The sequence below is a fragment of the Rhipicephalus microplus genome, chromosome 5, assembly GCF_043290135.1.
Source record: "Rhipicephalus microplus isolate Deutch F79 chromosome 5, USDA_Rmic, whole genome shotgun sequence".
In the NCBI taxonomy this organism is placed as follows: Eukaryota; Metazoa; Arthropoda; class Arachnida; order Ixodida; family Ixodidae; genus Rhipicephalus; species Rhipicephalus microplus.
In genome coordinates, this window is record NC_134704.1 from 124,691,595 (window position 1) to 124,714,251 (window position 22,657).

General features: G+C 45.3%; 1 protein-coding gene across 2 annotated transcripts in view; it reads right to left on the reverse strand.

Annotated features, from left to right (window-relative positions):
• Positions 1–22,657, reverse strand: part of LOC119174256 (26S proteasome non-ATPase regulatory subunit 6) — a 63,269-nt gene that overhangs the window by 17,934 nt on the left and 22,678 nt on the right. Inside the window, exons 1-5 of one of the 2 annotated variants that reach the window (XM_075895923.1) lie at positions 18,096–18,294; positions 16,327–16,532; positions 12,448–12,593; positions 7,198–7,417; positions 4,131–4,239 (exon numbers count right to left, since the gene is read on the reverse strand). In XM_075895923.1, coding sequence (XP_075752038.1) covers positions 4,131–4,239; positions 7,198–7,417; positions 12,448–12,593; positions 16,327–16,532; positions 18,096–18,237 — 823 coding nt within the window. In that variant the 5' untranslated portion in view covers positions 18,238–18,294. Of the gene's footprint in view, positions 1–4,130; positions 4,240–7,197; positions 7,418–12,447; positions 12,594–16,326; positions 16,533–18,095; positions 18,295–22,657 lie in introns of those variants that run through there. The other variant, XM_075895924.1, reaches the window with a different exon arrangement.

The following is a 22,657-nucleotide window of genomic DNA, read 5'->3' on the forward strand; positions in this document are numbered from 1 at the left end:
ATGGAGGTGGTGTAGCTCTTCCACAGCGAACGACAAAGAAGAAAGCCACAATCTCCGCCGCTCTGGCGGCACGCGAGGGCACTGCGCCGGGCTGAAGGGGACAAGGAGGTCAGATGCGCGGGCGGGTTCTACAGGAGAGGGGAGGCCGGCTGACGTGCGGTCGAGTCCATCGGTTCCAGAGGAGAAGGGAAGCGGGGAGACTCGCCCCTGTAGGCATGTTGGCAAGCGGCTCCCGGGAAGCGCAAGGCGTGAGTTTTGGATTACCGCGGCCGTGATGAGACGTAAACCGTCGCACGCTACAAGATATTGAGAATTGACCAAAATGATCAATAAATGCTCATTGCAAAAGAGGAACGGTTCGTTATATCCATTGTGGGGAAATTTTCGCTTCATTAAAACGAGGTGTTAAATATATGGGCGTCTATGGGAACTTCAAGGAGAATGGCAATTGCTTCGTTATATCCATCAGCTCGTTATATCCCATGTTACGACCGTCATCATTATTGAAGTTTTTCGGCCTATGTGAACGGGACGAAATATTTCGACGCATTCCAAGCAAGGGTGTGCCGTCAAGACGGATTAATTTCCTCTCGGCGAAACCTGAACGAGGGGTTCGGGACTGGTTCGCGCAGAGAAAACGCACGAGCCAAGAGAGGCCATTGTGGGCTCAACTCAAAAAAGGCCATTGTGTTTGCTGCAAGCAAAGCTTTCGAGGCAGACAAGGAGGCAGCTGGGTCGTTTTCGAGGTCACCGAGGATTTGGAAATTTCGGAACCAGCATGGTATTTGCAGTTCAGGCTGCAAGCTAAAGCCAAATTGGTTGTGGCTGCATCTTGCGAGGACAAGCAGAGCCCCGGGATCTGTGTAGCTAAGCCACAGCTTCTAGCAAACAACCAGGAATGGAATGTGGGGGTGAAGAAAAGAATAATGCATTACCTGCTGCAGCCCTTGCCGGAGCCCGCCTCGGCGATAAGGGATTAGTTGACTACTCCTCCTCCCCCCCCCCTTACTCCATGGGAGCGGCTGAATGGGGTGGCATATTTTGACGATATGCTGGCCCACCGCTATATTGTCCTACCCAAACAGTCAGGCAAGTTTGCCACGTGTACTGACAGCCGGTTTTTCGAACCTCACCCAGCTGCTAGAAGAATCTTGGAAACCAAGATCATCGGACGTGCGCGAAACTTGGTGACGTGTGCGAAAACGTCGGTGCAGTGCGTTTGTGACCATATTTGGGCATGGCGTAGACTGTGCCCTCTCCACATGCATTGTGTGGTGTCTTTCCCCTCCTTCGTGGGTGGAGCACCTAGACTATGGAGAGCCCTATTGGCGGAAGCCACGGACAATGTGCCCAGGGTTGGCAACGAGGCGCTATATAAGCTGAAGACTTTCGTGTATTCTGATCTCTAAAGTTCTACAGTTCAACAGTTCTCATGTACAGTTTTTGACTTCTCATTCCCTTTTCTAATTCTCAGTTACTAATCATGTATATAAATTGTCGTTTTTACGAGCGCCTCATCAGACTTGTTCGATGATGGGTCCTAAGACAGGGGCCCGCTACCAAACTGAGACCCGCAGAACCCGGAGTCACAACACCCACTTTGTTATAACGAGGTTTTACTGTAATTGAAGTAATCGGTGATGGGCGTCTGCACACATTTGCCTTGCAGTCCAATCAATTTCGCATGCAGTTTGCAAAGCATTTCTACTTCGGCTTCAGCATTCTCCTGGCAAGAGAAGTAGCACGCGGCAATGTCCAGCGCCAACACCCTTTAAAGACGACGGCAACGACTGCGTCTCCACTGCTACCCTATGCGCCGTAGCCTTGCGTGGCCAGCACATGACCAGAAAGGAGGAGTGTCTCCACAAGGAGAGAAGCAGATCGGTATTTGTGAAAGAACCAACACTCCGCGGAAGCTTGTTTTTTTTTTCTCTCTCTCTCTTTGCGGGCGGCATTGAAAGGACAAGGGTCTCCACGAGGCAGGGACGAGAAAGGGGGAAGCGTGGCACCGGCCCGTCGCAGATCGGCATTAAGAGAGAGCCAACAATCCGCTACAGCCTTTTCTTTCCTTTTGTTCTTTTCCTCCTTCGCACGCAGCATTGAGGTGTCAGAAGTGCCACCGAGGGATTCGGCGTGGGGCTGAGAGCATTATCAGAGCGCGGTATGTTCGAATTAACTGTAGCAAGTGCTAGCGCATTCAAATTACAGGGCGTTTTCGCCAATTGAAATACACATAGCTCTGATGGGACCACAGCGCGAGTTCGAAATAACAGGAAGTTTGAATTGGGCGTGTTCAAATTAATGAGATTCAACTGTATAGTGAATGTTATTACAAGTATTTGCAATGTAAATGTGAATAAAGAAAAGTGGACGAAGAGATAACTTGGCAGCGGCAGTGCGAACCTGCAATCTTCAAAAACGTTATTAGAAGGTCACAGGTTCAGATCCGGCGTTATTCGAAGGTCGCAGGTTCGTATCCTGACGGTGGCAAGTTACCTTTTCATCCACTTTTCTTCACATTTAAATTAAGATTACTTCTAATAACATTCCCTATACAGTAGACTCTCAGTAAACGGAAATCTGTTAAATGGAATTACTGCTTAAACGGAACTATTGCCTCTACAATGCCTGGTTTCGGACTTGTATTCTGCACCCATGTTCACCTCTCAAGCCCAAACTCCATAAGCGCGAAAATGCACGCGACAGCGACGAGCGACGCGACGTAGACCGGCGTCGCGCGATCAGTCGCTAGCGCAGGCAAACCTCATTCACGCGACGGCTTCGGCGAGCGAATTCCACTGTTGCTGGCATGAGGCCGTCAACTCGCACCAAGAAAACCGCGTAGCGAGCGGTTTCCAATTAAAAAATAAGATATATTGTTGTGTAATGGAACGGAAAGTGTTTATTATTGCCTTGCAGCATTTTTTATATGCGCATGCGTAATAAACATAGCGTTATTTCTTGTTGCGCATACGTGACTCGGGCAGGGTCACGTGCACCTATGTAGTCTTCGTCTTTTCCGGTTTTTCGCTATTGGCTGCTTGAGCCCAGCACTTCCGGGCGATGAGCGACGGTTTCCAAATCTGGAGAACCGAGCGATCGCGCGAAAACGAGCACGCGACACGTCGCGCGAACGCCCTGTTTCGTCGCTCATAGCGTCGCTCGTCGCTGTCGCGTGCATTTTCGCGCTTATGGAGTTTGGGCTTCAGTAAACAGAACGCCTGTTAAATGAAACATAATTTTCCGGTCCCTTCAGGTTCCGTTTACTGAGAGTCTACTGTACTTTCCCTAGCATTATTGTCTGTTATGACTCATTACTACTTAGTAGCCGTCTACATTACCCATTCGTATTTCAAGTATTCATGAATCACCAACACACCCAATCTGCCATTTCATTAAGGTGGGGCGGATTATGATCACTGCTTAGCCGGAGCACAATGTAGGACAACTGGACAACGTGAGTTTCAAAGAAGCAGAACCCCTATGTTGACTTGAAGCACCGTGATAAATTTGTAGATTGTGTACATGGCGTCATGTGTGTGTGTGATCCTTTGAACCTTTGAAATGTGCTGGTCACCATGTGTGTCTAACCGACAGATGGCTGTACAATTACCAGCAAAAAAATTCCAAAATTTAGAAAGCGAAAGAATAATTCTAGCCATGCATTTAGCGCCCGTGTATGCCCATTCCTGTTCCACCAAGCTCAAGCGTTTTTTTTTCTTTTTACGCATAAATAACCTAAGCAGCACCTTCATCATTTTGAAAGCCGTTTTCATGCCTAAAAACAGCTTTCCTTTTATTCAGTTTACGAATAAATGTAGCTAGGCTGAGTGATTAATAATTAAATAATTATTTATGCAGTCGTTCAATTTGATTGCTACAAAATGCACTATAACTTCTATCCTTTCTACTTGCTGCCAATGTAGTCTCCAAAACGTTGGCATAAAATTATGAAACATGTACACATTAACAGACAGTTGCTCATAACACATGGCGCAAAGGAATATACTAGAAAGAGCAAACTGAAGGATCAGCTCACCTAGCTTCTTAAAGAAGACCGCATATTGACAACGCATAACACATGGCGCAAAGGAATATACTAGAAAGAGCAAACTGAAGGATCAGCTCACCTAGCTTCTTAAAGAAGACCGCATATTGGCAACGGTAGAGGGAGAACAGATACTCGCTGATGTCAGGAACACCGTGCAGGACTTCAAGAATTTCAGAACCCTTCACAACCTGTACACAGACAACATAGCTATGAGCACCTTGGCCTTACAAAAAAACACATGTACGTGAGACACTTATTCATATAGAAAGCAAACCCAGGTAATAAAAGCAAACAATGCACACTTGCAATACCACAGTCTTTATAAGCTATAAGCAGGAGCAATGGCACAAATCCAGAAAAATCAGAAGCGGGGACACCCATCGTGCAATAGCGACCATTTTATTTTTATAAATGTAATAAATGTACATTTTATTATTACATAAAAATTGAAATCATGCCTTGAAATCAAATTTAAACACGAACATGCAGATCGACAACAGGGCAGATGTCACGATTTTAGTAGTGTCACACCTACGAGGGGCACAGAATGTCGGTGCACACTAAAAATCCGGCAATAGAATTGTTTAATGTGCTAAACTTAACCTGTATGACATCTTAAAGAGAAATTTCAAGAGGGAGGTTAACACCCCTCCAACCGCCAGCGCACAATGGGGGTCGACACCACCCTGACCTCCCCATGATATAGTTACACCACACAGGATTCATAGCACCTGAGTGAAATTAAATTCAAGGCTTTCCTAGGACTTTCAAGGACCTCACAAGTACTTTTCAAGGACATAAAATAACACTTGAAAACGCAGAAAATGGCAATGCCACTTTCTTACAGCATAAAAATTTGTACTTTATTTTGTACGGTTGGCACCATGAATGCACTCAAGTTACCGTGGACTGTAGTCGCTTTTGTGTTCTCAATGTGTTTTGTACGCTTCATGCGACTTTCAAGGGCAGACTTCCCCATTGATGACACATAGAAGCTCTTCCAACATAAGAAAACTTTGCCTGACAAATGGGCGAGACAGTTATCTCGGCCTCCAGTATGAAGCTGCATGGCGAAAGTAGTTCCGGGGGGTTTGTTGTGTAACCGCCTTCCACAATGGTGATAAGGGCTGCAGCGCGAGCATGAAGGTGCTAGAATAAACGTGAAACGAAAGGCGAGGCAAGGAAAGCAAAGAGGACAACACGAGCGCTTTGCTTTCCTTTCTCTTTGCTTTCCTTGCCTCGCCTTTCGTTTCACGTTTCTTCTAGCACCTTCGTGCTCTCGCTGCAGCCCTTATCACCATGGATTCTAACCAACTAGCCCAAATAGCCGTTCTTCTTCAACGCCTTCCACGCCGCCGACAGCACACCAAGCATGCCGACAGCACACCTTAGGTCAACAGCACAGCTTTTTCCACTGTCTAACCATGCGACTGTGGCCACAGGTTCGACTAAGCTACGGCTGGCAAGGAATTGGCGTGCACTAGATTGCGGCATTTGCAGTTTCGAGTCTAAGGCAGCCGCGGCGCGGTGCTGCTGGCCACCTGCGATGTGAGTACAATAGTTTCGAGGGTACGTAGCTGTTTCCGACTGCACCGGTGCTGAGATCATGGCTGCCGTTGCTGGTGTCACAGAAGTGTACCCGTGCGGTTATGAATATGCCAACGCCTTCCCTGCTGCCGTTAACCAACATTTTGCCGCGCTACAAAGCTTGCATCAGCATTCTGCATCAACGCTGTTGTGGCCGAAGGAGCTGAATTCGCTTACTTAAAAAGCTTCAATGATATTGAGGATTACTGGAACTCGATGGCGTGCAAGAAGCAAGACAAGTCTACAGACTATTTTCATGCGAAATAAAGTGCAGCAACTTGCAGTTCACACCTTGTTCTTCGTTATACTGTGAGCGAATCGCTATGTTAGCGCTTGTAACGATTCGTAAGGCTTTAAATGCTTTAATTTTGGCCTTAGATGCACACAATTTGTATTTCAAATTATCCATGTGTGAAACTATTTCACGATCTCTTCGAGTTTGATATATACAGGATCGACTGTATACAGGCACCGTCTCGTATGTTGACTAAGTTCCTTATACCTTGCATCAATACCAGAGCTGTGAGAATACCCAAATTTGTGGTGTGAAGCGAATTCAATTATTGAAGAGTGAGCGCAAATAGAATCGAATATATCTTAAAACATTTCTTGAATATTTCTAGAATATTTTTTGAATACTTAAAAGCAAAATTCAGGACAAAAAATTTGGACGGGATTCCTAAGCATATTCTTAGTGCTTCTTTTCGCTATATTGATGAATGCTTCTTTTCGCTAGGTTGATAAAGCCCTGGCTGGGTAATGTATGAGGCAATGGAGAGACTGAACTGTATTGGTACATGATTTGGTACAGACAAAGTGTTGCCGACAACCCTTTAAATGTGAAAGGACTGATAGTTGGACTGATAGTTGTTTTTATCTTATGTGTTCAGATAATTTGTGTGCTTCAATAAATTCTTCAATTGAGAGTCAGCACTTGTTTGTGTCTCTTCTCTTCGTCCCGTGAGTTTGTGCGCTGCTGCTGCCCATAATGTGAAAAGCAAAGATGCTATTTCGTGTGCCTCTCCTCATTTTCAAACTTCTGTGGGAGCCCACCTGTAGTGACCAACAAGGTTGTTCTCCCTTTGAGTTAGGAGGTTCAGCTCAGTTTCATAGATGTCAACATACATGCACATTCAAAATTTTGCATGCTAAATATCTTTGGCATCAACTTTTTGAGCTTCCTGCCCGAATTTCGGGTCCAAAACAGCATTGATTGAGCTCCCACATTTGTTACATCTTTCATCTCCACGTTGGAGTAAGCTTTGTCTAGAGCCAATACATATGCGACCTTAAGGGAGCTTGAAAAGCAGCTTTGCCGCAATACGAGATTGTGGGGAAGTGCAGATCATAGAAGATTTGAAAAGGTCACTTTTAATCGGATGCTCACCATATATGTCTACATAAAGTTCGAACAGTGAAAAATTCCTGTGCAAATCTAATCGAATAGCAATCACTATTAGAAAAATATTCGAAATTTTGAAGATTCTCACACACCTAATCAATGCCTCAGCCAAAAGAATAATTTACATTTACATAAAATAAACAAGTGAAGCAGCCACCTTCTCGCGAAGCTCGACTCGCGGCAGAGCGATGATGCTGACGAGCACGGTGTAGGTGACGAAGCGCTGGTAATCCATCAGCTCGTAGCAGGTGAAGGTGGACACAGTGTCTAGGAAGGAGGCCGCAGCTGCTTTGAAGTCCCGCACTGCCAAGCTGTACAAGCCCTGGTACACTTTGAGACGGTTCCTACGGTCCCAGTCACCACCTTCCTCGATCAGGCTGCACACAGAAGACGTGAACACAGTTCATTGCAGCGATCGTTCTTCCGCATGCAGGGGGACCGGTAAACTGGCAATGCCTTCATTGTTCCCTTGAAGACTGTCCACTTGGGTTGCTGCATAAAGGAGGTGTTGACAATAACACAAACAGCCTAGTTTTAAAAGAAAGCAAGATTCAGTTCGTTCGACTTATGTCCTCTCAGCCAAAAAGAGACTTTACTACAGTCTAGCCCACATATAACGGCCCCCCTTAAGCCGAACTTTCGCTTAAAAAACGAACAACATCGGCGTGACCGTGAAAATGTACATTTTTTCAATGACACGAAATCGCGCTTGCAACGAACGCCTCCGAGTGCCGCCCATCGGTTGCAGCGAACGTAGTCGACGCTCTGCCGACTTCCCAGAAAACCACTTTCGACCACCGATCAGGCATCGGTGAGGTGCCCATAGATTCTTATTGTTAAACGCCGACCATGCCACCGCACCCCTCTAGTTGCCGCTCTCCCCTACCACTTTTTGTTACGCACCCCTCTGTCCTTTTACCCCCGCTACTCCAAGCACCCCGCATCGCCAGTCGCGGCCCTTGTTTTCACACTGCCACCAATCTTTCAAGGACTGGTCCGCCATCTTCCCTGTTTTTAATCACTGGTACTGTCGTTGGCGTCGCCGCGCTGAAGTAACCTGACCATTTGCCAACATCGTCTCTTTTCAATCGTTTGATTCTTGTCTCATCGTATCGTTCTAGTGCACGCGTGTACACTACCCCACCCACTCTGATAATTCGTGATTTCTTTCGTGTCTAGAGCCTGTTCTCGCTCACTTTGCACTCGGCTCAACATGCCCTCTGCACGCGTGCAAAAGCGTAAAAATGGCTGTTAATTTGCGTGGAACAAATCGCAACATATCGAAGTCGGTGAGGCCAACTCGGCGAACTCGGCGGCGCAAGAAAACGATTCTTTAACCACAGCCGCTAATTCTTTGAACACCGCCATGCGCGCCGATCCAGGCGGCCGTGCTTAGACCTCTGTGCGCGCACGCCCTCTTTCAAGATTCTCTACGCGCGAGTTGCGCGTTTCGCAACCTTTCAAGCAAGCTACTCGAACTGCCTCCTTTCCGCGTGTTTTGGTTTTCAAGGTCGCTTTCCCAACCGTTTCCTCCCCTCTCTTTACTCTATCGCAACTCCTTGCCCTTCTCTCGCGAATCTGCTCTCTTCTTTTGATCACAACTCCTTCGCCCGTCTCCACAGATTCGCACACGCTGGCTCGAATTCAGAAGTTTTGTTTTCCGACTAGAAACGGGCCCACAGCACGCGTTCTGGCATGTGCGCTGCATGTGCGCGCCTTGCATGCTCTCGGTCTGCATGTGTGGTCAGGGTGGCGGACGGAAGGCCTTGCACGCTTTTTCCTGCCGCTCAACAAAACTTCGAAAGTGTGACCGCTTGGCTTGGGCCTAATCCGCGCGTTAGGTGCCGCGTTGCGGAGCACTTGCTCATAGCTGTTGACCACCTGGTAGCCAACTTGCCACTTCGGGCGTCTCGGTATTCAGCTGTGGAGATGGTGAATATTACGTGGGCGGCGGCTACATGCGCGCAAAACTGTTTTCGTGAGGCCGACTTTGTCGACGTCGGGCCCGATGCCAAGCCTGAAGCTTCCGAACAGGACCACAGCGGCGGCGATTTGTAGCAGTGCGTCATCGACTCCGCGGAACCGTGCACGGATTAGGGCATTGTGGATGAAGTACGCGGCAAGAGCGTTTTTGGAGGAATCGGATTGCCAGAACGACAAAACTTTGGAGCCAGTGCCTCACGCATTTTATGCAACAGGCCTCGGCGAAGAGCACGCTGCCATTTGAAATAAACTCGAGACCGGCCTTATCGCTCTTGCTCTTCGAAACACGTGCATTACGGACTTTTTGGGCAAAAAATTTTATGTTTTCACTCGACTCTTCTTTAAAAGCTGTGTTTCATTTAGTACGAACTTCGGGATACAGCGAACGAATGCCGTGTCAGGCTCAGGTTCAATATAAGCGGACTTAACTGTACAATATTTATTTGAGGGAACTCTAGGTCTGCGATTGTTCAGTCACCACGGGAATGATGGGTAGTACGTGTCTGTGCCTCATCTTCGTGCTTGTTGTTTCGAACGCACTAGTGGCTTTGTTTATTGCAGTGCTTTGGCTTCAGTCTCAGGTAAAAGAACGAGTCATTGTGAACATAAGCCCATTTGAATTGGCGAGCCTAAAAAAAGTGAAGCGAAACATTAGCTGAACTTCGTCTAGCGACAAAGCACCTCCACACCACATTTAGCCAAATGAAGCTCGAAAGGCATGAAGCTTAGACAATTCCGTGTGCTACCCCTCATTCCCGTGCTGGCTTTAAAAGGGGACCTGCAACATTTTTTGAGCATGGTCAGAAAACGAAGCCGATCGTTAGTAGAGACTTTGAGAACGTGCAAGTCAAATATTATAGTGCATCACATCGGCGTGGAATTTGCAATAAATTCTCAAAGTCATTAAAAATTGCTTTTTCTTCTCTCGACAAATGGCAGCAGAAGCTCAAAAATCACTTTTCAGAGCCAATATATTAGCCATTGGCCGTTTTGAGCATGGTGCCCTTTGGTGTGACGGCGTGACTTGTCCATGTGTGCGTGTGCCATTGCGTATTCGCATATTCAAAGAAAAAAATTCAGAAAAAGTGATAGAGGCACACATGCCGTCTCTCCCTGCTTGGCATTTAGGGCTTTCGCCTGGACGAGAGAAGAGAGAATACAGTTGCAGTGGGCGACGAATTTTTGTAACTCTGCTCGTACAGCACGGTTTTCATAAATTTTTGCAACAGTGAATTTGTGAGGCAATATTCTTTGGTGATTCCATTCTATGGCTACTTGAAAAAGTGCTGTGGGGCCCTTTTAAGTGTCATGCTTTGCAGCTCCCATAGACACTAGCACCAGATTTCCCTCTAGTGAATTATTAGGAAACTCGATGCTCTCAAGAGCTCAATCAGAAATGAATTGTGTCCTGGAGAGAACCAGTTTATAACTGATGCCAGAAAATGTAAAATCACTCCATTCTGTTTCTATAAAGCACCCTGTGATTAGTCAACATGTTCCAATCTATGCACATTAAGCTTGGTTGTCACAGAACACGACAAAAGCCGCGGAAACAAGCCGTCGCATTCATGAGCCACATAAAACAGCTTTTTTTGAAATAAGTGGTCAGTGCCTCCTGCTCCAAATAAAATAAGAGATGGCTGCCTACCAGCTGTTCTGGCACTTGGCAGTGAGAGTGAATTTAATTTAGCATTAATATTATAGTGACCCCGCTACTAACTGCAGCGGATCACCGCGGGTTCACACTTAGCGAGCCACAGGGCCGCGACTCCGTCACCTACACATGTGTAGCGCACCGCTCCGCGTGCGCTCAACTAATAAGGTGTTTAGCGCGGCGCGGCAAACAGACAGTGTTCTAATACAAAATAGACAACACTTTATTGCCTTTGGCGGCACCCCGAACAACAGTATAACGTCCGCTCCCGGGACGCAAGGAGCAAAGGCACCCGCACGCGGACGTTCACAATAAGGGGAAAACCGCGAGCACGTCGCAGCAGGCCATGGCGAGCTTTGACACGCCGGTCGGGAAAAGGTCCCTCGTGGCTATGCTGTGCACTCTCACGATGGCCAATGGGCCTGGTCACGAGTGTTAGGGCAAACCTCGTACGCGTAGGCCTACGGCAAGTGCGGCTCGGTGTGGTACGACCACTTCAAGCACTAGGCACCGCTGTGGGCTTCGCGTACGCTACAGAAGCTAACACTCAAGTAAACACGCCTGCAGAGGTGCCCAAGGTCACCCCAGGCAGGCTACAGTCCGGCGATTCCCAAAGGGGACGCGTACGAAGGAAAACATGTGCTTACCCGGCGCCGACCACGGAGGAGAGAGCCCGCTCCCTCGACACGCGCATACCGCGTGCCGCGCCCGCACGTGGTGCCATCTATCGCCACGCGTCGCTATCAGAGCAGAAAAAGCAAAAGGGTGTGGCTGTGCGGCAGAATGCCTGCGAAATGGTCGCGGGCGCGCTTCAGATTCCCACAATATATCTCACATTCTTGCATAATAATGGCTGTCAACATGCTACTTTTCTTCCAGAACGAAATGTGCTGCAGTCTCCTGTTCCGTTCCAAAGCATAAGCACATGTTTTTGTTTTTTTGTTGTTGTTTTTTCCATGCTCTCGATTATGATGACTTTTCGGCAGTTCCCGCAGAGTCTGAATGAACAATTTATCATTCTATATAAGACACAATGTTGTATAAGATGCACAGCGAAAATATTAAAAAAAGGTGTGTCTTATACTTAGGAAAATATGATATCTATGTTCATGTTTTGATTTCAAATATGCAACCATTTTATTCAGTACAAACCTAGTTCTTAAAATGCCGAACATTTCACGTGCCTTGTTCAGAGCCTATTTTTTCTAAATTGAGTGAGTGACAATGTAAATCAGCTTAATACAATAACTGATATGAGAACTGTAAGCAATAAAGTAATCATGCATGTTCTAAAGCCACTTAACATTAGTCACGGCATATTAAAATTGACGAGTTAGTAAACGTCAAGGTGGGATTACACTGGCAAGTGTAATCCCACCAACGTACCATTACTTTTGTTCAAATAAATTTAGAACACCCATTCTTCTTTCGCACGCAGTAATAATTCTAGATTGTGATATGCCCATCCACTTTGCAACTCCCTCAATTTAGAAAAAATAGCGCTAGAAAGAGCAAATGAAATGCCTTGATATTTTAAAACCTACATACATTTTACAGGCAGAATGATGACATACATGAAACCAGGACCCACATATAGTTGTTGATTTTGTTGACTCCCCAAGTGTCAACAAAATCAACTAAGATTTTAAAAAAGCAATGTTTTAAAAAACTGGCCTCCCCTTCTAATAACCGTGCATTGATGCAATAGAAAACGTAAACCACATTGGACAATAGTGACCCAAAGGGTCAGACAAACGCGACAGCGCTTGCCTCTTTGCTTTGTCAATGTTGCGGGTGATGAGGTCATGGTCCAGGTAGAACAGTCCAAGGCGGATCAGGTGGAACAGCAGATCTAATCGGTGGCCCAGCGATACCGTCTTGTCATACGTCTTGCGCAACTGCGTCAACGCAGCCTCCTGCAAACAGCAAGTGCATTCGACACATTAAGATCTTCTAAACAAGGTGCTTCCTCTAGTGGTAGTCTACCAGACAAAAAGACTCCTGTGAGAAAGAATAAACTTCTATAACTGTGCTTGCTGTTGCTCACTGCAAATGCAACATGCAGCAAAACTTTCCCTTCTCCCTCTTACTAAAGGTTAATGCCAAATAGTGTTGCTATGTTTTGGTTAACGAATGGTAAGTGTTGCCAAATGTCCACTGTTACAACAGCAACATTACATTCATTCGATTTCAACGCAGTGATGCTATTGCACATATGCATACAGCAGCCAGAGTTACTCTAACGTAATTTTTCTTCCCTTTATTAATCCCATAGGTATACACTATGGTTCAACTCATATAATTTTCCTGAACTTTTACTCTATATTTGACACATTAGCATTTGCTAATAACAGATTCAAGTTCTGCATGCTTTAATTGATCTACTTGTCATAGCTGTCTTTTAGAAGTGCAATAAAGCTCAGCAAGTTAGCTTGGAAATGTGAGGTTATCTTTATTTGCTCATCGCAGAAACCTAGTCAACCCTTTGCAAGTCTCGAAGACAGAACATGTATGTAGTCCCTAACAGCCACAAGATGCACACATGTAGGTCATTGACTGTCGTTTTGAAATGCGCGCCTTCTTCAGTCATTTCTTTTGCTCGGCATGTGCCGCCACACTGCGGGAAAACATAGAATCATTTTTCCTGACACAAAGGTCTCCACGTTTTTTTTGTTTGTTTGTTTTGCTTTTTTTTTCTATAGCGGTGTGCCGGCAGTTTCATTCCACAGCCAGTTCCTGCTTAATGTTCTTGCAAAACTGATGCTCTTCCTGTTTAGAATACTTCAAAATGTTTTGAATTTTTTTCATGCTCTCATTCAGTGCTCCTTGGTACACAATTACGCTTCTGTTATTGCAGGCACTGACCGACAAAAACAATGTCACTGAGGTTGCATTTCCTGTTTCAGGGACTCGCAAAAACCCCTTTCATGTCACTGGCGATCAGACAAAGGTTCCTTATGACTGACAAAAACAATGTCACCGTGGTTGCGTTTCCTGCTTTGGGGACTCGCAAAAACCCCTTTCATGTCACTGGCAATCAGACAAATATTCCTTATGACTGACAAAAACAATGTCACTGTGGTTGAGTTTCCTGCTTCGGGGACTCGCAAAAACCCCTTTCATGTCACTGGCGATCAGACAAATGTTCCTGCTAGCTTTCGGACTTGTTCCCACTTCCCGAATGTGCTCATGTTCTCGCTTTACATATATGCCCGCAACTTCAGTTTCCTTCAGTGCACTCACCTGCACAGTTCGCTTTCGGTATGGAAGTGCATGCCAGTTTCTCTGCCAAAAGCGAGTTCTCCAGCGATTCTTCAGACTCACCACTCGACTTCCAAATCGGAATCTGATACGGTAAATGTCGGCCCACCATAAGAGGAGTTACGAGTTGAGACTGCTGTTGACGAGCGAATAGCATCTCAAAAGCGTGCCTGGCAAGCTGATGCTGACTGGATCGGTAGTGGCTTTTTTTGCCCCGAGCTTGCATTCGATGCTACTTTTGCACTTAACACCACTTAATTCACTTTGTTTTGTATATCTGTTGACTACAGAGATGTTTATTTCAATGCATAATATTTTTCAACAGTTGTCAGTCGGTCAAGAACTTAACTGAAAAGTCCAGAGGAGTCCACAAGTAGTACAGGTTTTTATTTAGCATTTATCTTGCTTTTGCTCAGAAATAAACCCTGTATATAATGACAAAAATTACCTTCTGTCACTTTATGGTTTCCAAAACTCTTCTAGACGATTTTTTTCTTAAAGGAGCCCTGACATCAAATTTCAAGATCGAGATGTGCCCATCATTCAATCGCTTGGTATGCATAGGTCTTCTTGGCCAAATTTGAACGGCATCCGTTGCGTGGAAGTTATTTTAATTCAATGTCAAACAGCGTAGAAAAGCTAAGGAGAAAAAACTGAAAATAGACTGCCCTGTGACATCGACACTAGTGCTACGTTTTCGGTGTGATATATTCCACAAATACCATCCTGAGTAACGATGCCCTAGTAGCGATGACGTGTACGATACGAGTGTTCTTATCGTGGCGCCGAAGCGCAGAAACGCACTCGCTCGTTCACGGCCGGGTTAGCGCGCGCAGGTGCAGTCTAGCCCGGCCGTGGCTCGTGGCGTCTGATCTTCATCGCAGCGTTTTGAATGATTTCGTGAAATTGTCAAGATAAAAACCACCTTTAAAAGAATGGCGCAAGAAAAGAGCATGATTAAACGTGTGCATGTCGGGGAATCGTTGTGAGTTGCAGGTGAGTTGCAGCCATCTAGTTCGAAGCACGGAAGAAGTGCAATGAGGGTGTCTTTTCATATCACGTATGTGTTACACATCAACACGATATCAAAAGTGGAATAGCGTGAAGTCAGATATCATCACAAACAAGTAACATGCAGGTATGGTTGAAGTTCAGTTCATCTGTAGACTTTGCGTACACGTAAAAGTGATAATACCGTGTTAACCACGAGAGGCTGGATAGGTAGGGCCATCTGGAGGCGCAAAAAAGAACCTGACAAGCAAGAAACGTGTTCAATTTCTCCGCTGATGCTCATTGGCGATAGCTATAATGCCCTGAACCCTTTGCGTATACCTGAATGCTTTGCAGGCCAAAACACACCAATATAGCTAACTGAGACACATGAGCGAACATGGCTGAAGCGTGCATCCTCGGGCACCTCTGCAGTGCTGCTTGGAATGGCATCCATTTCGGAATAACTGTTCTGCAAAAGGTCGATCGAAGCAAAAACAATTCGCGACATCGCGAATCGCGGGGATGCCAAGCTCCAGACTATCGTATTGAACCAGAGTCAACACTTTGTACGGCGACAACAGCAATGCAGGTGACCAGGCATGACTGAATGTGCCCGCCTAGCAGATGAAATGTTTGCGGAGCAGCTGAGATTAACGTCACTTTTTTCTATGGAGAAATGGTCAGCTATGGTGTGATCTGGAGGTGACCACGAGGTAGTGCCACTGCTGGTGCTCATAGCGCTAAACATAGCGGGATTGCCGGCTATTTTTGAACAGTGCTAAATCCCAGTGATATAAATCAATAAAAGTGATAGTTATTCATCCCTCAGTTGCGTTTCAGGTCGCGAATCGCTGCTATGGGGTCTATAGCTACTCGCTGACGCAAAAATTTTGGCATGAGTAAATTTGATGTCAGTGCTCCTTTAAATAGATTCATCTGATCGATTAATTGCATCAATAAAAAATAAGAATTTCTGGGATGCATTTCAAGAAAAAAATACACCCTCAAAGGGTTAAAGAAATTGAAGGTTCAAACTTCACTTCTTGATATTTTTGCTAAACAGAAATGTATTTGCATGTGCTCAGGCAGTTTTTTCTGAAAACATTTTTCAGACGTCCCAAGTTCAGGAAATCAAAGCATATCGCAGCATTCACCATTACTTACTTGCAGAACATCTTCAAACGCTTTCTGAAAGGGAATTGGCGTACAGGACACTAAGCAATTAATGGTGTGTGGAACACACCTAAAACAATGTTTGCGTGTCAACAATAACACACAAATAATAAAAATTACATTCTTAGAGTACACCTCTTACAACTTAGAACAGCAGCGAGAGGCTTATGAAAAAGGAAACACCTGGAAGGTAGCAGGAACCGATAAACACTATAAACCCACCTTGTCACCAATGCGGCTCAGGTACTCAGCCTTGGCAAGGTGTGCTTCCCGGACCTCCATTTCACTCAAGTTCTTTTCGGCATCCTCGATTGCCGAATCAAGCTTTTCAATTTCGGTCGCATTGGCAGTCTTCATGTTGTTCAGGAAACGCTGGTCCACGGGCCAGCCCAGCTCGGCGCATGTCTCCTCGTAGAAGGGTGCCATGTCTGCAAGTAAACGTGAGCCAATAAGGTCGACAAGCTCAATTCTCACCTATTTAAATGTGACATCGAATTTTCGTCATAACCACGAATATGTGCGATCGCCAGAGATAACCACACCATGTCATGATAAGTCTGGTATCCATAAAGATGTTGTTGATTGATTTGATTGATATGTGGGGTTTAACGTCCCAAAACCACTATATGATTATGAGAGACGCCGTAGTGGAGGGCTCCGGAAATTTAGACCACCTGGGGCTCTTTAACGTGCACCCAAATCTGAGCACAAGGGCCTACAACATTTCCGCCTCTATCGGAAATGCAGCCGCTGCAGCCGGGATTCCAAACCGCGCCCTGCGGGTCAGCAGCCGAGTACCTTAGCCACTAGACCATTGCGGCGGGGCCATAAAGATGTTGTTGGCTTTAACCTACGTGATTAAGTTGAAATTACGCAGATATATGACCCGAACTGAAGATGATGGGGAAAAGTATGCATGTTGGCTCTGAATTGTCCCATTTCAATTTGTCAGTCCTGTACACAGCATTACAGCTTCTCGAACCCAAAGTTGCTACCTGATTTGTGCCCCAGCCATGGTTTTCAGGCAAACACAGCCTCAGAACTGTGCACCCTGTTTAGTGCCTTGAGCACTTGTTATGCCTCAGCTTGTCAGGAAGGGCTAAACCTACAACCTTCAGACCCGAAATGACAAGTTAGCTTTCCGTTTACTTTACTTTCATTGCATCTATATTAAAACTACTATATAATACACTTATAGCAGTATAACTTCTCCTATATCATCTTTGGCTTCATTATGAGTTGGATTTCATAAAGGTTGTGTCAAGCACGAGTTGGGTGATTTAGTGATGACGACTCACTTCCACGAACATTACCACAAACTTCCCCCCTTTCAGACATTGATTTTTTTTTTCTTTTTGCGCACTGCTTTCGCACATTGGCTATCGGCAACGCTGTAAAAGTGCTCGCTGAATGCGCTTCGTGCTTCCCCACGCAGAGCATAATCACCGTTTCAGTCTTAGTTCTGAATGAAACTATTGCAAACTTACAGCATTATGAATGACAGTACTATGAAGCTGTACACACTGCGTGAGCAACTTGTTCGGCAGCGGCTACACGGTTTTCAAATAACACCTCACTATAGCATCTGCTAGTTACAAATAACCCATAACAACCAACGCGTGCAGTCCGCAATGCTCGACTTTAAAGCTGAGTCATTGCGGTGTACCGTGCCTCTCGACAACTGCGTTACCGACTATTAGCACAAAATATGAATTAAAACTGGCAGTTAAGAGCCAGGCGTTTACTTTAAACTCAGCTAACTGTAATGAAGTTGCGGTTATTTTTCCACGCTACATTCGTTTATACAACTTCCAACTGAAAAGAAAGTACGCCTTCAACTTCATCAACAAAACTTTACATAGCGCGCCGAGACACAATGTTAGTCAAAATAATTGATCACGGCGCCGTTAAATCCTACATACAGTTCACAATTTACTTTACATGAGAGCTAAAAAGGGGTTTGGTGACGTTCCGAGTAGCTCGTTGCTTACTATGCTCGGTGATCGCGGACATGAGATCCTGCTTCAGCTTGTCGTTGCCGGGCTCATGATGGGCGAGAACAAACTTTATCTGCGCTAACTCGAGGTTGGGATTCTTCTCCAAGCTCTCTTCTTCCAGATTCTCGAGCGGCATGATGAATCAAAATTTCTCCAGCAACCACTTCGCACAACAGGCAAACTTGTGCAAAAGCTGCTGCAACAGGAGAAATGAGTAAACCGGTTCTCATGTTGCTGGTTAAGGCAAGTAGGTGCTGCCCTCTGCGCTCATAAATTTAGACAAAATATATTTGTGGTCTTCGAAGCGATAAGAATTGCCGTTGCCTTTCATGTGATTCTCCCTATATTCGGTGCTAGATACTGAGAATGCTGCGGAATCGCTGTTCAAAGCAAGACACTTTCAGTCGTGAAGCCCCGAAGGGACTCCGCTGAGCACAAAAAAGTGGAAATTGCGTCGTCCTCGTATCTGTATTGATTTACTTTTCTTATCGTTTATGCATTTTCGCTGTTACTTACGGTGGCCATAATCCGCAAACAACAAAACAGGACTGAGTCGAGGAGGCGGTGTTGGAGAACGTTGGGGAAGCCCCTGTATTCAGTAAAGTGGATGCGAGGAAAAACGATTACATTAGAGGGGAAGAGCGGAGCGAAGCACAAAAAGTGGTGTGGAAGATGTTTGAAAGCTTGGATGCAAGAGAGTGCAAGAACGCTGAGGCAAGGGGAATGGAGGGTGGAGGCAGGCGAGAGTTGAGAAACACTTGATTGGCGAAGTGGAGAAGAGGGAAGGAAACGAGGCAGAGATGGCAAAATGGGAAGGGAAAGGAAGAATTATATAAAACGCTATAAAATTTCGAGGTGGGATACACAACCACTGCCGGGTATCTGTGTTTCAAAGGCAAGCGTCTGAACCACTCGGCTATCCAGGCACAGCAGTCGAACATTCATTCGAGAACCATATTATACTGTGGGGATGAGAACAAGAAAATATAGAAAGAGAAAGAAAGCGGACCATATAATCATGTATACATAGTATATAGAAAAGGGGTGTGGTTAAGCTGACCATGAGTGAGAGTGATCGGCCAAAAGTGCGATAAAATACCATCACGCAAGCAGGATGGTGGTACAGCAGGACCTGCAGCTGCAAAGCCGAGACATGTACCACCTAAATCGGACTGTCTGGTCACATTATTAATACTACAAATAAATACGCCCCGTAGCTGAATTTTCTTGTGGGTGGTCAAGACAAAAATAGCTTGGAGCCAGGCTTTCACATATGTGCTTGAGGAAAGTGTATAAATAAAGATGCACTTCCGTAACTATACATATATGCCAATGCAGAGCGTCGATCACCACCAAAGAGGTTACGCTATAAAACCTCCTTGATACCACATGCAGCCAAAACTTTCGTGAAACTTTCTTTTAACATCTGACATACAAGTTCAAAGAACTATGGGCAGATCAACTACAGCAGGTGCGAGTGTTAGACGGAAACAAACGTGTAAGAGAGAGAGAAAGAGAAAAATAGGGTGAAATAAGAGAAACAAATACATAGGAAAATAAAAATTGAAATAAAAACACAGAGAGAAAAAGATCGGAATGAAAGAGAGCAAGACAGAGAGACAAACATAAAAAAACAGAGAGAATTAAAGAGAAGATATTATTAGAAAGTAAAAAATTAGATAAAAGAAAGGGAGAAGAAACTAATTACTTGTATAGAGCTGAATGCCATTGTATCGGAGTTACATACATGAAATTAAGTACCTTAATTTGTTGCTGTAGCAGCTGCTATTTGTATGAACCAGTTTATGTAGAGTGTGACAGCTACATAAAACTGTTTATTGTTAGTACGGACTTCATTTCGTAGCATAGTTTTTTCTATGTCCCGTCCGGGCCCTGTTTTAAGGAAGTCAATTAGTTATATTCACGTATATACTGTTGCGAACGACGGACCGATCCCGCCGAAATCACCACTGTTGCGAAAGACGGCGACGCCAACACGGTCCCGGAGGCGCCACTGCTTCCAACTCCGCCGGGAAGGTCACCAGCCGTTTGATAGCGTATGTTTATCAGCTCGCGACTGCTTCTGCGCAGAGCTGATAAGACGAGCGGACGAGACGACGGTGAGTTAAACAAGGTTTATGTACAGCATATATACAGAGGCGTTACAATTTCGGCACTGGGGCCGACAGAGACTCGAAGAGCCGAGCTCTCCTCTCTAACACATAGATCAGCCTTTCGCCTAAGACCGCTGACTCATACACATGTCGGCCCTCCGACATGGGGACTCCTCTCTCAGGACCGCCGATCGCGACGCGCCGCAGGGCTTCTTTTATTTACACCGGGTCCAACCAAAATGTCCAATCAGAAGCGCCGCTGGTCGTCAGGGCAGATTCCCCCAATGGGGTGGCCGCGCCATGCGTCAGACCACCTGACACGAGGACGCCGGCTCGCTGTCACGTGCGCAGCTGACTCACTGCACATGGGCCAGAGGGGCGCCGCGCGTGTTCACGCCGTCGAGGTGATCGCGCCCGGCGGACTGCGGGCTGGCCTTGACCCAGATTGCCTTTTTCAGAGGCACGGACGTTTGACGAGGACTCGCTGGCATAACAATACATACACCTAATATTTGCCATGGACAGGTATCGGTTAGACTTCACTATTTTGTGACCTTAAGATTTGACTTATCTACTGCTTTGTTCTATTCGTGTTGACTATAAGGAGTTGTTCATAAAGTTTGCATCATCAGTGTGATCGATTTATGAAAATTATATGCGATGGTACAACAAAATGAGTGTGCATATATATGTAGTTTTAGCGTGCTATTAGGACACCAAAATGAAAATGGCAGCAGCAATTTAAACACCCAAAGTTCAGGTTACTATGCACAGGTGACGGTAATGCATGCAGCCTCTTAAGAATACGAAACATTGCATGACCACCCATATTCACCTGAGATTACACCAAGTGGCTTCTTGCTCTATTCTCAACTGGCACTGAGAGCGGTGAACTGAGTGTTGGCTGTCGATCAACTGACAAGCGATGCAGCATGTCTGCATTTATACACGTGTCATCAAATATTCTAGCGTTATCGCTAGTGGTCACGTACGTTTCAAAATAATCTGTAATGTTTGTGAAGTGGGCGTAATCTTAACGAAAGCTCATGAAGAATACACTGCACGGGAAACATTTTTGGATGATGCAGAAGTGAACATTAAAGTCGAGTGCTTTCTGAACTTCCAAAATGGAGAGTTTTACGTTCTACTGCAATGGCCTGTGCCATGCCCACACATCATTCGCAGAAGTGCGAGACTCCAGGAGAAGATAGTGTATAGAAAGAGTGAACTTCTGCATGAATTTCGTTTGTACGTTCCACCTCTTTTATCACACTATTAATACAGATTTTATGAACACCCCTCGTATTTTTTCATAACGATTTCATAAGCACCTGTCTTTCTTGATGAGGTGACATAATACAATAAAGCGCAGCAGTCCATCCTGCAAAAAATTCAGCGTCTACAGAATGACTCCATGCAATATTTTCATAGTCGATCGTCACAATTAGGGTGAATAAGCATGTGCCGGAACAGGATCACAGTGCTTAAACAGGACAAAGTGATAGATGCCACACTTTACCAATTTATTTTGCAATAAGTAATGTCCTGTGCTTTTTTTTTTCAGAAATATTATTTAGCTTCTGAATGAAAAACACAGGCGTGGAGGTTCATTGTTGGCAAGACACATTTTGTGTGCTGGAGTAGTGAATCGATAATGTACTGCGTATCAATGTATCAACTTCCATGATGTTTTCTTTTATCACCGCTGCAGTGCAGAACTGGTAAGAACGAAAGTGAAGCGTGCAAATGTGTACATTATCAAGCAGGATAGTTCTGCATAGTGACCAAGGATGTGACTGCTTCCGTTTCCTCTGGGTGCAGGTATCTGTAGTGCGGACAGGCATTAACGTGCTGTGTAAAGCCGCAGAGAAACTCTGCAAGAGGTTCTGATGCACAGATCTCATGGCAGCTCCAATCGCTGTGGCACATTATTCTTCAAATAAAGCCTTCAACTCACACTGCAATTTTTGTATCGCTTGACATCATACTTCACTGTGGCGCTGACATAGCTCTGACGATTAAGGACTACCAAATTAACCAATAAATGAACATATTATCTTTTAAAGCCAAGGTTCTGAAACTTGAAGCTTTCTGAATTTTATGTCACACTAGCTGCTGAGCTGAATTTATCTTTCATGGCTGTGTGCATAGTAACTGGTCTTCTCACCACGCGCCTTCTTCCAAGTGAAATTCTCAAACGCTAGCTTTCCTTCTGTTGTTTTGTTTTTTTTTTTTTTGATGCCACGGCTCTTCAAAGAAACTGCTTTTTTGTTCCGTCTGAAAATATTCAGTGCCATCTATCGACAATGTGGCAAACAGTCTTTACCATACTGCTAGGCGTGAAAAACAAGGCCATTTGCACATAGCAGTGTTTTAGCTACCGATTATCTTCGCTCCGCAGTGCCTTCCAATTGTTTTGTGCCAGTGTGCAAGCAATGTGGG